We start from the raw sequence: 16,398 nt of genomic DNA, 5'->3' as shown, positions 1-16,398 counted from the left end.
GCAACAGGTGTATGTTCAGCCTGTCCTAGAAGAAGAGCAGTCCTCTCTGCTGACATACATACATACATACATATACATTATTATGCTAAAATGCACAACCTCACAGTTGTCATGAAGGAGTTATCTAACCATACAGTGAATATGGTGTTTTGAGCCACGATGAAAACATGTTTATTTCCGCTTTAAAGTCGGGCATTTTAACATGGGGGATCTACGGAAATTGCTCCCTTCTGCAGCCTCCCCCTACCGTCCACTATATGAACTGTAGTGTGTGGCACTTTCGGATTGGCTTCACCGCTGGGTGTACAGCCTGTTGCTCCTCCTCACTTTCCACTTGATATATCACACAGTAAGGACGTCCCATTGCTCTTAAAAAACACATTTCCTTGATTTCTTCTCCCTTCGCGACAACATTACATATTAAGCCAACATTATCAGACAGAACACTGAATGTGGCAAGAACTTCAAATCTTACATTTAGATTTTTGAAAAGGGATTTTAGCGTTTCTCCATGCATCCCTGGTGGGAGGGACTTTAAAACGCAAGGAAAAGACGTAAACAAGGGACGCAAAGGGTGGAAATTAAGGGAAGTGATATTACGCAGCAAGGTGCAGTAAGGTGCAGAAAACATGTCCTCCTCTCAGAGAAAAGACCTGGGCCGGGCATTGTGCATCATAACCGGGGCCTCAAGGGGCTTTGGTCGGACTGTAGCGAGGGAGTTGTCCCGGTTAGTGAAGCCGGGATCGGTGCTCATTCTCACGGCTCGCTCGGAGGAAAACCTGCGGTCTCTGGAGGTCGAGCTGGCCGGGTCAGAGGCAGGTAAATCCGGCCTTTTGGTGCAGTGTGTACCGGCAGACGTGGCTCAGATGGAAGGGCTGCAGAGCGTCGTTTCAGCCTCGAGGGCAGCTTTCTCTGAACAGATAGATCACGTGATACTGGTCAACAACGCTGGTAAGAACCTGCTAATTACCATTAATCACCTGATAAATGACCCAAAACCAGTGGTGAGAGAAGTACTCGGATCTTGTACTTGAGTAAAAGTAGAAATACTCAGATCTTGTACTTGAGTAAAAGGAGAAGTACTCGGATCTTGTACTTGAGTAAAAGTAGAAGTACTCAGATCTTGTACTTGAGTAAAAGGAGAAGTACTCAGATCTTGTAAACATTAACCTACACACTGTAACCCGTTAATAGTAACCAGGACTGTTCAAGCATAACAAGTACACTGTTTTTAAGACTTTAACCTGCACTCTCATCTGCACACTTTTGTAAATATATTTAACATGTTCATACAAATGCACAACTTTTTACTGTGATATGTTATTTTAATAGTTACTTTATCACTTTATTTTTGCTGTATTATTATCATTAACAAGTCAATATGCAAATAAAATCAACTGTTATAAAACATTAAAAACTGGCGCAATTTAAAACGACGTCAATTATGGGATTTACGAGCAATCACATCGACCAATGGTTTCTTGTTATCTGTCCTTTAAGACTTAAATTCCCCAAATCTGACAGTTTCAGCTATAATTATTTTATCTTTAATACTTTTGTATGCATGCACAGTTAACATTAAGCTGTGTTTGGCTCTTTTCTGCTGTAACAATGTACATTTCCCCCCTGTGGGACTAATACAGGTATTCTGATTATTCCAAGCATAAGGGGCAGCATATTTAAAATCTTTTTTTACCTATTTCTGTTCTCACTTTAGGAACCAGCATCTGAATAGCATCTTATCTTAACCCTCTCTCTCTCCAGCCTCTCTAGGGGATGTGTCTCGTTTCACCAGCAGCTTCACAGATATGGCCGAGGTTGACTCCTACCTGTCCCTGAATGTGACTTCCTGTTTGTGTCTGACGGCCCGCCTCCTTCAGGCTCTTCCCCCCCGATCAGGGCTCTGTCGCTCCGTCATCAACATCACCTCGCTGTGCGCCCTGCAGCCTTTTAAATCCTGGGCGCTTTATTGCACTGGAAAGGCAGCTCGGGAGATGATGTTCAGGGTGCTGGCAGCGGAGGAGCCAGACCTCAGGGTGCTGAGCTACTCCCCAGGTGAGGAGGGGGGGGCAACAGTACACACACCCTTTACTCAAGTAGAAGTACAGATACTCGTGTTTAAAAATTGTAAAAGTAGAAATACTGACTAAACTTCTTTACTCAAGTAAAAGTAAAGAGGCTTTGAAATGTACTTCAGTAAAAAGTACCCATAACTAGCAGCTGTTTTAAAGAGTACCTGACCTCCCTTTATATTAATAGAACAATAATGTCATTGTTAGCTAATGAATGTTTCCATGCTGAACAACGGCAACATGACAACGTTTTCATTGGTCCCTCTTCTTTAGAGAAGACCAGGAAATGATGGATACACGGATCGTGTTCAAATCAATAGGCACGCAATGACTCTAAATAATAATGATCACGCCACCAAACACACATTCAAACTAAAGGAACCAGCCTGTTTGGGAAATGTGAGAAGTAGAAAGTACAGGTATTTGAGTTCAACATGTGAGAAGTAGAAAGTACAGGTATTTGGGTTCAACATGTAAGAAGTAGAAAGTACAGGTATTTGTGTTCAAAATGTAAGAAGTAGAAAGTACAGGTATTTGTGTTCAAAATGTAAGAAGTAGAAAGTACAGGTATTTGGGTTCAACATGTAAGAAGTAGAAAGTACAGGTATTTGTGTTCAAAATATAAGAAGTAGAAAGTACAGGTATTTGTGTTCAAAATGTAAGAAGTAGAAAGTACAGGTATTTGGGTTCAAAATGTAACAAGTAGAAAGTACAGGTATTTGGGTTCAACATGTAAGAAGTAGAAAGTACAGGTATTTGTGTTCAAAATGTAAGAAGTCAAAGTATAAAGTCGTCAGAAAAATAAGTAGTGGAGTAAAGTACTGATACCAGAAAAATGTACTTAAGTACTCCTCTCCTCTCCCAGGCGCTCTGGACACGGAGATGCAGTTGGTGGCCAGATCCAGCACAGCTGATCCAGACCTCAAGAAAACCTTCTCAGACATGTTCTCTGCGGGCCAGCTGCTGACCTGCGAGGCTTCCTGTGCCAAACTGATGAAGCTGCTCCTGGAGGACAGCTTCACATCTGGAGCGCACATCGATGTCTTCGACCTGTAGACACAGCACTTACAGCCAATCAGCATGGGGCCAGATTATTGCCTTGATTTTAACTGAAACTCTTAATGTTGACCCACCACTTATACTGCAGTTATGAATAGGAAGGTTAATAGTTGACTTATCTGTCAATCTTAAATCTCTATGTTGTAGATTTCTATTGTTAATCTTTCCAAATGACAGTCTGAAGTATCACACTCACATTCAAAACATTCCAGTTTAGTTTTTACTCAAGTACAATACCTGAGTATTTCTACTTTTACTCAAGTACAATACCTGAGTACTTCTCCCACCTCTGGCCAAGACTATAGTGTAGTTGTGATTGAGTGAAACATCACCCCCCAGTAAAGCATTTATTCTTCAGGAGGAAGTGCTGGTGCTTAAATCCGGTGCTTCAACAATATCAATCTTTAACAGCCATGTTCTTACTCACTCTTTCTGCCTTAAATATGTTCAGGATGATAGAAAAGCCATCTTTACTCTCAGTATTGGTGTGAAAATGAAGGGGAAATATCAGCTGTGTAGCGTTATCCCCTTTCATTCAATATCCTCAAGAATAGACTGTCAAAAAGTACAAAAAGGAGAGTAGAGTAGCAAGACACGCCTACAGATACTGGTTCAGACGGTTTATCTTGCTCTGTTTATGGTGTGGTTCTGTTCTCAGGTGATGTCTTAAAGCTGATCCCAGGTCTGTGCCATATTCACTGTCACTATAGTAACTGTTAGGTGCCTTACCTGATGTCTGTTTTAGTATGTTAATATGATTCTGTGTTCCTTATCGTTTAGTAAACTGTGATTATTGCAGCCTTGGCATTTCAATACTTGGGAGGAAAATAAGGACATGATCCACGTGTTCAAAATACTCTTCACACATTCCTCATGTTTACCTCTGGCTGTTTTCCAAGCTGGTTGTGTAAACGTAACATGCTTTATTACAGAAATGTGATACTTAAATGTTGCAGTTCAGTTTTACAATCTTACCTACACAAACATAGTACATATAAAGTCATGATTAATCGCTGAATGATGTGTACAGAACCTGTAAACACTGATGGAAACTCTTGTATTTGCTGTTGACGTGATGGTGGAGCTAATGAAAGGTCAAAGGGGTCAAAATGATCTGAAGACCTGTGAGCAATGAAAACCCAGAACACATGAACCTCAATCCCCAAAGTGCTGACATACCACAACCTGTGCCACGATGAAGATGAAGATGACGATGTCTGACCTGTAAAACCCTGATAATGTTAATCAAATCAAATCAAACTTTATTTGTATAGCCCAATATCACGAAACACGTTTGTGTCAGTGGGCTTTACAGATTAAAAACTAGCAACAACATTGTGTGTATGATGGAGTGACAGCAAAATGAGAAAACTAAATAAGATAAGATACAAAAAAATGAATGTGTTTACAGCGTGTGCCCCGCTCCCAAAGAGACCAAAAATAAAAAGCATTACAAATAAATTAAATGTGGTTGACGTATTTTGTTTGGGTCAAAGTGACCCAATGTGACCGCCCCTCACTGTACTGTGCAAAAGTGTAAATAAAAAGAGATAGACCAAAGAGACTGAATGTGAGCGGCTCCGTTTCCTCTGACTGACAGACACAGCTGCCCCCCCCCCCCCCCCCCCCAAAATACCACAGGAGGAACCAACCAAAACTAGGGGACGACACCCCCTTAAGTACCTCACTACTTTCAGTACTTAAGTACAATTTTGAGGTGGTACTTGTACTTGAGTATTTATGCTACCGTGTACTTCTACTCCACTACAGTTCAGAGGTACATGGTGTACTTTTACTCCACTACATGTATTTAACACCTTTAGTTACTTCACAGATCTGGATGAATGATGTGAAATCTAATCAAGTGTTGAATCAGACTTTAGTTCCACCTGGAGTAAATCCACAAGCTACCCTGCAGTATACAAAGTCATTCAAACTAGCTGCACCTTTACCAGCTTTGAGAACACTTTCATGATCAATCATTATAAAACATATCATATATATTATTCTGAAATGGACCAATCTGCACAATGACTACTTTTACTGTCGCTACTTTCACTATATTTTGATGATAATACTTTTCTACTTTTACTTGAGGAACATTTTGAATGCAGGACTTTTACTGAAACAGAGTATTCCTACACTCTGGTACTTCTACTTTCACTCAAGTACTAGATCTGAGTACTTCTACCTTTACTCAAGTACAAGATCTGAGTACTTCTCCTTTTACTCAAGTACAAGATCTGAGTACTTCTACTTTTACTCAAGTACAAGATCTGAGTACTTCTACTTTTACTCAAGTACAAGATCTGAGTACTTCTACTTTTACTCAAGTACAATATATGAGTACTTCTACTTTTACTCAAGTACAATATCTGAGTACTTCTACTTTTACTCAAGTACAACATCTGAGTACTTCTACTTTTACTCAAGTACAAGATCTGAGTACTTCTACTTTTACTCAAGTACAAGATCTGAGTACTTCTACTTTTACTCAAGTACAAGATCTGAGTACTTCTACTTTTACTCAAGTACACCATCTGAGTACTTCTAGTTTTACTCAAGTACACCATCTGAGTACTCCTCCTCCTCTGCTCACCCCCCTCTCTGAGGAGATGGTACAACCCCCTGAGTGTATTTCGGGCTCATGGGGGGGGGGGGGAAACTTCTCCTCAGAGTTTCCTTCTCTCTCCACTCTCCACTCTTATCCTCTTCCTCCCTGCAGCTCGACTATCCCCTTCCTCCTCCTCCTCCTCCTCCTCTGACACCATGACTGTGGGGAACATGGACAGTGCTGAGCTGTTTGATGCTGGGAAGAAGGGTCGAGGCCTGAGAGCCAGAAAGGACCTGAACGCCGGGGACGTGGTCTTCTCCGAGTCCAGCTTCTCTGCTGTGGTCTTCGACAGGTACGAGCTGGTTTTGATTTATTCCACAAAGATATAACATACATGGAGATGTACATAAAAGTCACACCCGCCTCAGTTTACAGTCCACTCAAACCTACACGTTATTGCTCACATACACAGACGTACATTACCCCTTTCTTTCTAAGTCTTAGCAAAGTATACATAAATACAGACATTCATTTAAAGAGCTGGTTGTTTCATTATATTTTATTTTTATTTGCATACAAAGTCAACAGTTACAAACCAATCTACAGACAAACCAATGTACAGACAAACCAATCTACAGACAAACCAATCTACAGACAAACCAATCTACAAACCAATCTACAGACAAACCAATCTACAGACAAACCAATCTACAAACCAATCTACAGACAAACCAATCTACAGACAAACCAATCTACAGACAAGCCAATCTACAGACAAGCCAATCTACAGACAAACCAATCTACAGACAAACCAATCTACAGACAAACCAATCTACAGACTAACCAATCTACAGACAAACCAATCTACAGACAAACCAATCTACAGACAAACCAATCTACAGACAAACCAATCTACAGACAAACCAGACAAACCAATCTACAGACAAACCAATCTACAGACAACCAGACAAACCAATCCTACAAACAAACCAGACAAACCAATCTACAGACAAACCAGACACACCAATCAACAGACAACAACCAATCTACCGACAAACCAATCTACAGACAAACATCTACAGACAAACCAATCTACAGACAAGCCAATCTACAGACAAACCAATCTACAGACAAACCCAATCTACAGACAAACCAATCTACAGACAAACCAGACAAACCAATCTACAGACAAACCAATCTACAGACAAACCAATCTACAGACAAACCAATCTACAGACAAACCAGACAACCAATCTACAAACAAACCAGACAAACCAATCTACAGACAAACCAGACAAACCAATCAACAGACAAACCAATCTACCGACAAACCAATCTACAGACAAACCAATCTACAGACAAGCCAATCTACAGACAAACCAATCTACAGACAAACCAATCTACAGACAAACCAATCTACAGACAAACCAATCTACAGACAAACCAGACAAACCAATCTACAGACACCATCTACAGACAAACCAGACAAACCAATCTACAGACAAACCAATCTACAGACAAACCAATCTACAGACAAACCAATCTACAGACAAACCAATCTACAGACAAACCAGACAAACCAATCTACAGACAAGCCAATATACAGACGAACCAATCTACAGACAAACCAATCTACCGACAAACCAATCTACCGACAAACCAATCAACAGACAAACCAATCTACAGACAAGCCAATCTACAGACAAACCAATCTACAGACAAGCCAATATACAGACGAACCAATCTACAGACAAACCAATCTACAGACAAACGAACATGAAGAGACATTTGTATTTGTATTACTTGCACTATTTTAACTATTTAACTGTTTCATTGTGTTGCTCTGTTGGAGGAGCCAGTGACCTGAGGTCTTCCTGACATATCTACACTGTAGCACACATGACAATAAAAGCCTTGAATCCTTGAGAAACACAACAACAATCCAAACTGTGTGTAGCAGAGAACCAGGAGTTACAAATTGAGTTTTTAGTTGAAGTCTGATTCATACGGTTTTCCAAACTCAATCCATCCCTTCCAACACTTGTCAAAAAAAAACACAACCATTTGTTCTGAGACTCAACACGAGTCTCAGAACAAATGGTTGTGTTTTTCAGACCTTCTGATCTGAAGGTGTTTGCATGTGTTTTTCTGCTCAGCTTCTCTCAGTGTGACCTCATTCCTCCTGACAGCAGCTCTGTCATGTGAAGCCTCAGCATGTCAGACTGCAGGATTCAGTTTCAAACTGTTTTCAAATGTGGCTCTCCCACTGAACGTTTAGGACATCTTGCAAGCTTTAATTCCTTGATTTCCAGAATATTCTTAATTTAAATCCACTTTTCAGTTTGTTCAGTGTGATTCTACACTGGCAGAACAAGTAAGAAGCCCTTTGCTAGCTACAGCAGATATATTCATACGTTTCATTTGATATTTGGGTTTGGAAGAGACATGTTGAGGTACCTGGTTAACATTTCAGATACAGAAGATGAAGGTGAGGTGTTAAAATAATAATATATTTTAGGTGTGAGTTCATTACATGCTGGAAACTAAATGTATTTATAGTCTATATATCAGGCGTGCATTATGTGAGTAACGCAGCAGCAGGTCGTGCATTCTGCAGATCAGACACACCGTGTTCTGGACGTCTGTAAAGAGGGAGTGGGTAGGAAAGCTGCAGCCCAGAGTGTGTGTGTGTGTGTGTGTGTGTGTGTGTGTGTGTGTGTGTGTGTGTGTGTGTGTGTGTGTGTGTGTGTGTGTGTGTGTGTGTGTGTGTGTGTGTGTGTGTGTGTGTGTGTGTGTGTGTGTGTGTGTGTGTGTGTGTGTGTGTGTGTGCTGGAATTCCAGACACAGATCGGTAGTGTGGTGTGTGCCATATAAGAGCTAGAAGCTGCAGGACGTCCCACACACACACACACACACACACACACACACACACACACACACACACACACACACACACACACACACACACACAAGCTGCGTCTGCTTAATGTAAAAGAGGAGCCGTCCAGAACTAGAGAGAAAAAGGCTGTAGTGACCGACAGTGTGTGTGTGTGTGTGTGTGTGTGTGTGTGTGTGTGTGTGTGTGTGTGTGTGTGTGTGTGTGTGTGTGTGTGTGTGTGTGTGTGTGTGTGTGTGTGTGTGTGTGTGTGTGTGTGTGTGTGTGTGTGTTTAGCAGGGATTTGCAGCGTTCCAACAATGATCAGTAGCGTTAACAGGTCTGTCCCTTTGGACTCTGCAGTATAAACTGTTTACACACACACACACACACACACACACACACACACACACACACACACACACACACACACACACACACACACACACACACACACACACACACTTCTGTATGCCAAACTACTGAGACTTGGAGGGTGGCTCTGTATTATCTGTTACATTTACTTTTACTTCCCTTAAAGGGGACCTATCATGCAAAATGCACTTTTGTACGTCTTTTATACATGAATATGTGTCCCCGGTGTTCCAGGGAACTCACCAAGTGTCAGAAAACACAACCCTCTCTATTTTCCTCCATACCCAAATCTCTAAAAAAGGGGCTGCAACGGATCTGATAAAAACTGATCCAGATTTGAACACTGTCCTGACGTCAGGACGGTGGCGCTACGGCTATTGGGCCAACTCCACCAATCAGGAGGAGACAGCCACGGACATTGCCGTTCGAAAGCGCTGGAGACGCTGTAGTACATATGCCAGGCCTGTAGATGGTGCTGTTCTCACTGAATCTGCCCTTGCAAAAACAGAGCTAACATTTTTCAAATTGAGCAAAATGAGGCATGGCTAAAATGCATGATCTGTTTGGTATTTTGAAAAAAAAAAGTATAAATATGCCTTATATAGGTATGGTCCTACACTATATCATTCAAATATAGCATGATAGGTCCACTTTAAGTTGTTTTTTAAACACAGCTGTGTCCTATTTTATTTATGATATGTATATTACAAAGTATGTGCATGCATCTTATTCAGACATACTTTTATATTTTTTAATAATTACGTCATGCATACAACACAGAAGCACCTTTCAACATTAACACGTGTGGAGGAAATTCTTCAGCGAAACTTTACACTTCCTTTGCCCTCCTGTGATGTGCATCCTTAACACAAGTCTCTGTGAGAGTCAACCAGACTCAGAGGATTTGAGGTACATTATAGTCAGTAGAAAACCCCCATCACGTGCTAACCCTGTGAAAACAGTCCTAAAGTGTAACTGATCATTGTCTTCATAGTAATTGGATCCAAGTAAATCCATAGCAGCTTTCTTTTGATGTAAACTTGTCACAAACGAGCTGAGGACCAAAATGCAACACACGCGAAACCAGGGATAGTCGGTAACCAGCTTTATTGAAGGCAATAAACTGGTAGGAGACGAAAAGGCAGGTAGTAGGCAAAGGGCTGGTCGGGGACAGGCGAGGGTTCCAGGAGAAGGCAAGACGGGAGTCACAGGTGCAGACCGGGTCAGGGAGCAGGCGTGGCAGAATAGTCCGGGTACAGGCAGGGTCAGGAATCAGGCGAGGCAGGCTGGTCAGGGACAGGCTGGGTCGGAACCGGGAGAGCAATCTGGTAAGTAATGCGGGAAAGACTGGCATGCTGCAAAGTACGATCTGGCACTGAGGTGAGAGTGAAGTGGGCCTATATACTACTGGAGCTGATGGGTGTAACAGATTGAGAGAGAGAGACAGGGTGTGGCTACCAGGTGACTAAGGAATGTTAATGCAGAAAATAGGTGAGTGAGAAAGCAGACTGTGACAAAACTATTGATCAGCTGTTCGGAAATGTATAATACAAATTAAATTGTAGTGTATATATATAAAGTGTATTATTAATCTAGAAGAGTAACATTTGATCACCCTTTTCTATCATGTACAATATGAACCTATCAGCATGATATCAGACCAATAACATCTGGTTTAGTTTGAGCAGTTTCCTCCCATAATCACAAACCATCTTCAAAGTGACGAGTGCAAACGCGACGACTGAACATGGCAGTTTGGACGTACATTGGAGTTCTCTGGTTACAAATACTCAAATCTGGTACTTCAAAATAAAAATTCACATTCTTGAAATGTGTTTTAAAAAATCAGCACCACTCAGGCAAAAGAGGACACATACAAAAAATACTAGTTAACAGTGTAAAAGGCGATCAGAGTATAAGACTATATGTTTGAAATGATTATATGATCATTTGACACGACAACACTGTCCAAAAATTAAGAAAAAACTATTTTTTAATTGAACAATAATTGTATTTTCTAAATATCAGTACAAGGGTTTAGTTGAGCCATAAAAGGAGCTCTGTTAGCTCATCGTGTATGAACATAAGTAAATGCTCTCAGTTAAGGATAACTGAATTCCTAATTGACATGCAATGGAAACTTTGTGGAGGGAGTCCTTGTTGACTTCTTCTGTTGGGTGGGCTTACAAAGATACCTCATCACTGTAGTGCACGGTGATGAACTCAGGTAGTGTTTGATGACCTCTGTTTGCGAGATGTTTTAATGAGATTTAACGTAACCCGTCTGTTTTCTTCCCCAGTTTGGTCACCAAGGTGTGCCACAGCTGTTTCCGGCACCAGGCCGACCTCCACCGATGTGCTCAGTGCAAATTCGCCCATTACTGCGACCGCACCTGTCAGACCGCGTGCTGGAGCGAACACAAACACGAGTGTGGAGCCATCAGGAAGACCGGGAAGGCTCCGAGTGAGAGCGTGCGGTAAGGAGAACAGATGTTGATTTACTTCAAGGAATATGCTTGAAGAATATGGAGGGTGGTTGGTTCAAGAAGTACATTCACAAGCTACCCTGCAGTATACAAAGTCATTCAAACTAGCTGCACCTTTACCAGCTTTGAGAACACTTTCATGATCAATCATTATAAAACATATCATATATATTATTCTGAAATGGACCAATCTGCACAATGACTACTTTTATTGTCGCTACTTTCACTATATTTTGACGATAATACTTTTCTACTTTCACTTGAGGAACATTTTTGAATGCAGGACTTTTACTGTAACAGAGTATTCCTACACTCTGGTACTTGTACTTTTATTCAAGTACAAGATCTGAGTATTTCTCCCAAAGTAGTGGTCAGGTACTCTTTAAAACAGATGGTGGTTATGGGTACTTTTTACTTAAAGTGGACCTATCATGCTATATTTGAATAATATAGTGTAGGACCATACCTATATAAGGCATATTTATACTTTTTTTTTTTCAAAATACCAAACAGATCATGCATTTTAGCCATGCCTCATTTTGCTCAATTTGACAATTTCTAGCTCTGTTTGTGCAAGGGCTGATTCAGTGAGAACAGCACCACCTACAGGCCTGGCATATGTACTCCAGCGCTATCGAACGGCAATGGCCGTGGCAGTCTCCTCCTGATTGGTGGAGTTGGCCCAATAGCCGTAGCGCCACCGTCCTGACGTCAGGACAGTGTTCAAATCTGGATCAGTTTTTATCAGATCCGTTGCAGCCCCTTTTTTAGAGATTTGGGTATGGAGGAAAATAGAGAGGGTTGTGTTTTCTGACACTTGGTGAGTTCCCTGGAACACCGGGGACACATATTCATGTATAAAAGACGTACAAAAGTGCATTTTGCATGATAGGTCGCCTTTAAGTACATTTCAAAGCCCATACTTCTTTAATTTTACTTGAGTCAGTACTTCTACTGTATTTTTAAACACGAGTATCTGTACTTCTACTTGAGTAACGGATGTGTGTACTTTTGCCATCTCTGATGTTAATTGACTTGATTGACATGTTTTAACGTGACAGTGATTCCTCTCCCTGCAGTCTGGCTGCTCGTGTGCTGTGGCGCGTGCACAAGGACACGGGCATAGTGTCCGACAGTCAGCTGATCTCCGTGGATCAGCTGAAGGATCATGTGACCGACCTGCCTGAAGAGGGCCTGAAGCAGCTGCAGACCGACGTGCTCACCTTCTTTGCTTATTGGTCTCATGGAAGAAAGCAGCACTCTGTGGAGTACATCTCCAAACTCTTTGGCATTGTAAGAATGGCTCATTTTCAGAGGTGGGAAGTAACTAAGTAGATTTACTTAAGTACTATTTTGAGGTACTTGACTTGAGTATTTCCATTTTAAACTACTTTGTACTTCTACTCCACTACAGTTCAGAGGTACATGGTGTACTTCTACCCCACTACATGTATTGAATACCTTTAGTTACTTCACAGATCTGGATGAATGATGTGAAATATAATCAAGTGTTAAATCAGACTTTAGTTCCACCTGGAGTAAATCCACAAGCTACCCTGCAGTATACAAAGTCATTCAAACTAGCTGCACCTTTACCAGCTTTGAGAACACTTTCATGATCAATCATTATAAAACATATCATATATATTATTCTGAAATGGACCAATCTGCACAATGACTACTTTTACTGTCGCTACTTTCACTATATTTTGATGAGAATACTTTTATACTTTTACTTGAGGAACATTTTGAATGCAGGACTTTTACTGTAACAGAGTATTCCTACACTCTGGTACTTCTACTTTTACTCAAGTACAAGATCTGAGTACTTCTACTTTGACTCAAGTACAATATCTGAGTACTTCTACTTTTACTCAAGTACAAGATCTGAGTACTTCTACCTCTGCTCATTTTGCATTGCTATTTGTAAAGAAAAGACTGCTTTAGAAATAAACCTGTGTGTGTGTGTGTGTGTGTGTGTGTGTGTGTGTGTGTGTGTGTGTGTGTGTGTGTGTGTGTGTGTGTGTGTGTGTGTGTGTGTGTGTGTGTGTGTGTGTGTGTGTGTGTGTGTGTGTGTGTGTGTGTGTGTGTGTGTGTGTGTGTGTGTGTGTGTGTGTGTGTGTGTGTGTGTGTGTAGATCAAGTGTAATGGCTTCACGCTGAGTGACCAAAGAGGCCTTCAGGCTGTGGGTGTGGGTCTTTTCCCAAACCTCTGTCTGGTGAACCATGACTGTTGGCCCAACTGCACCGTCATCCTCAACCACGGCAAGTAGGTATCCATCTGATCTCTCTGTAGTTATTATCTTATAATAAAACTATATTTTATGCACCGTAATTATTTATTGATGCTTCTTGTTGCTTTGTGTTGCAGCCAATCAGCGCTGAGCTCTGCCCTCCACTCTCAGAGGAGGTACGTATTACATCTGATATACTTTTTGCACTACTTTTTATTTTGTATTTTATTATATATGTTGCATTGTTGGAGGAGCTCAGGTCAGAAGAATTTCATTGCCATTTCTACACTGTAGCTTTGTGCATATGACAATAAAACCTTTGAATCTTGATCAGCCCTCAGTGTGGTTTTAAATGGCTGAACGTGTGTGTGCTAAATGCTCAAAACTAGACAGAAGTATAAGACAAAGTATGACCAGAGCAAGACTGTTTCATGACCACTAAAACAGCGTATATAGTCATGACATTTAATCATCTTTTAAGTGCAACATAATGATGTCAATTAATGTCCATAGTCCCTGATAAATACACATGGTCATTAACTTTCTTACCAAGACTTAGATGAGATCCTTGGTATCCTTCATGTTAGATGCTCGAGTCAACCGCTTAGCTTAGACAGGAAACAGGAGGATCGGATCATGGAGACTAGCCTGCTGTTAGCGGCTGAAACCGGTCAGCTCTGTGCGTCTGATCATCGTCTTGAAATTAAGTCATAAATTAACAACTAACTGACACAATATTGGGATTGGAGAGGTAGCAAAAAGCTGCTATCAGATCCAGAAAACGCTTCTCTTCTGTCCCAGGATCGAGCTGCGAGCTGTGGGGAAGATCTCCGAGGGTGAGGAGCTGACCGTGAGCTACGTGGACTTCCTCAACCTGTCTGCTGACCGCCAGAAGAGCCTGAGGGAGAGTTTCCACTTTGAGTGCACCTGCCAACACTGCAGCGAGAAGATCAGTGACGACCTGATGACTGCCACCGCAGAGAAGGACGGAAGCAAAGTCTGTTTAACATCAAATCAAATCAAACTTTATTTGTATAGCCCAATATCACAAAACACGTTTGTCTCAGTGGGCCATTCTTTGTTCTTTTGGCATTTCTTTGGCAGCATTACAGCAACATGATAAAAGTCTCACCAAATACAGAATCCTTTCCACTTCTCTATTTACCTTTTTGAGATCCTGTGTATTGATGTGTGTGTTGTGTCTCTCTCTCAGCCGTCTGCTGATAAGGTGAAGGAGATCATCGCCCTCAGTAAGGAGTATCTGGAGAGGATTGATATTGCCCGTATTGATCGGGACTATCATAAGGTACGCCACTTAAATCCTGGATTTCTTTTTGTTGGGAACATACTGAATGTCCTCTTCCAATATGAGAGTAGCATGATAACAAAGGTATCCCAACTGTAGCTGTGAACATGACAGGATGTATGATTACCTAGAAGAGCATCAGGACTGTTTGAGGCATATGATAGCTATGTGATTAACATGATGATTCAGCCTCTATGGAGATAGACATATGACAAGCATGATCATTTCTGACGTGGAGCTAATCTGAAGTAAACATTGAATACTGCTTTCTATTCCTCCATCTTGTGACTGTGTAACTCCCTCTCTTGGATATCAGCATGTGAAGGACACTGTTCAGGAACTAGTTGATGCTCTGTATGTGATGACTACTTCCATTCTGGAGAGTCAGGATTTTGAGATTTTGAGTAAAAAGTCAGAATTTTGAGAAAAAGTCCGGATTTTGAGAAAAAGTCCGGATTTGGAGAAAAAGTCAGAATTTTGAGAGAAAGTCAGAATTTTGAGAAAAAGTCCGGATTTTGAGAGAAAGTCAGAATTTTGAGATTTTTTAGAAAACGTCAGAATTTTTAGAAAACGTCAGAATTTTTAGAAAAGCTCAGATTTTGAGATTTTGAGAAAAAGTCAGAATTTTTTGATTTTGAGAAAAAGTCCGAATTTTGAGATTTTGAAAAAATACATAATTTTGAGAAAGTAAAAAAAAATGATTTTGAGAAAAAAGTCTGAATTTTGAGAGAAAGTTAAAAAAATAATGATTTTAAGAAAAAAATCTGAATTTTGAGATTTTGAGAAAAAATACATAATTTTGAGAGAAAGTCCGAATTTAGAGATTTTGAGAAAATGTCTGAATTTTGAGAGAAAATCTGAATTTTGAGAGAAAACTCAGTGTTTTGTACATGAAAGGATGTATCCTCCATCTTGTGACTGTGTAACTCCCTCTCTTGGATATCAGCATGTGAAGGACACTGTTCAGGAACTAGTTGATGCTCTGTATGTGATGACTACTTCCATTCTGGAGAGGATCACAAATACATGGATCCTGAGATTGAAGCTCAATGACCAGTGAGATTTTTCCTCTTATGTCTTTCACATAATGCTTCACCATCTTCCTGGTTACTGTGTTGTCTCCCAGGTGGTGACCTTGTGCTGTGACTGTCTGGAGAAGCAGGAGAACGTGTTGGCCGACACTAACCTGTTGAAGCTGCGTGTGTTCAGCATCACCAGTGAGGTGCTCTCTTTCCTGCGCAACTTCTCCGAGGCTGCAGACTACGCCCGCCGGATGGTGGAGGGATACACGTGAGTAACTATAACTCAACACAACCATGATTACACTGAAGACACCAGGCATCAGTCTGTCAGCTCATAGAGTCCTATTGTGAACCCCAGAGATGGCAAAAGTACACACATCCTTTACTCATGTAGAAGTACAGATACTCGTGTTTAA

General features: G+C 41.0%; 2 protein-coding genes across 2 annotated transcripts in view; both read left to right on the top strand.

The window, feature by feature from the left end:
• The first annotated feature begins 370 nt into the window (after window positions 1-370).
• spra (sepiapterin reductase a) lies at window positions 371-3,927 on the top strand. The gene is made up of 3 exons (XM_034125837.1): window positions 371-951; window positions 1,765-2,055; window positions 2,938-3,927. The coding sequence occupies exons 1-3, from the start codon at window positions 630-632 to the stop codon at window positions 3,126-3,128; spliced, it is 804 nt and encodes a 267-aa protein (XP_033981728.1). The 5' UTR covers window positions 371-629; the 3' UTR covers window positions 3,129-3,927.
• Window positions 3,928-5,805: 1,878 nt separating this feature from the next.
• smyd1a (SET and MYND domain containing 1a) overlaps window positions 5,806-16,398 on the top strand; it is a 14,300-nt gene continuing 3,707 nt past the window's right edge. The window contains exons 1-8 of the mRNA XM_034125836.1: window positions 5,806-6,037; window positions 11,236-11,412; window positions 12,501-12,714; window positions 13,559-13,689; window positions 13,792-13,830; window positions 14,456-14,651; window positions 14,868-14,960; window positions 16,087-16,250. Of these exons, the coding sequence (XP_033981727.1) occupies window positions 5,901-6,037; window positions 11,236-11,412; window positions 12,501-12,714; window positions 13,559-13,689; window positions 13,792-13,830; window positions 14,456-14,651; window positions 14,868-14,960; window positions 16,087-16,250 (1,151 nt within the window). The 5' untranslated portion in view covers window positions 5,806-5,900. The remainder of the gene's footprint in view (window positions 6,038-11,235; window positions 11,413-12,500; window positions 12,715-13,558; window positions 13,690-13,791; window positions 13,831-14,455; window positions 14,652-14,867; window positions 14,961-16,086; window positions 16,251-16,398) is intronic.

The sequence above is a fragment of the Trematomus bernacchii genome, unplaced genomic scaffold, assembly GCF_902827165.1.
Source record: "Trematomus bernacchii unplaced genomic scaffold, fTreBer1.1, whole genome shotgun sequence".
NCBI lineage: Eukaryota > Metazoa > Chordata > Actinopteri > Perciformes > Nototheniidae > Trematomus > Trematomus bernacchii.
The sequence above is the reverse complement of the archived record's forward strand: the minus strand, read 5'-3'. Positions and strand labels throughout refer to the sequence as shown.

Excerpts from the sequence above, each read along its gene's own strand:
- spra (XM_034125837.1), top strand. The coding sequence starts at position 630 with ATGTCCTCCTCTCAGAGAAAAGACCTGGGCCGGGCATTGTGCATCATA. Across the intron at positions 952-1,764 it reads GATACTGGTCAACAACGCTG|CCTCTCTAGGGGATGTGTCT; the intron begins GTAAGAACCTGC and ends CTCTCTCTCCAG. Across the intron at positions 2,056-2,937 it reads GGTGCTGAGCTACTCCCCAG|GCGCTCTGGACACGGAGATG; the intron begins GTGAGGAGGGGG and ends CTCCTCTCCCAG.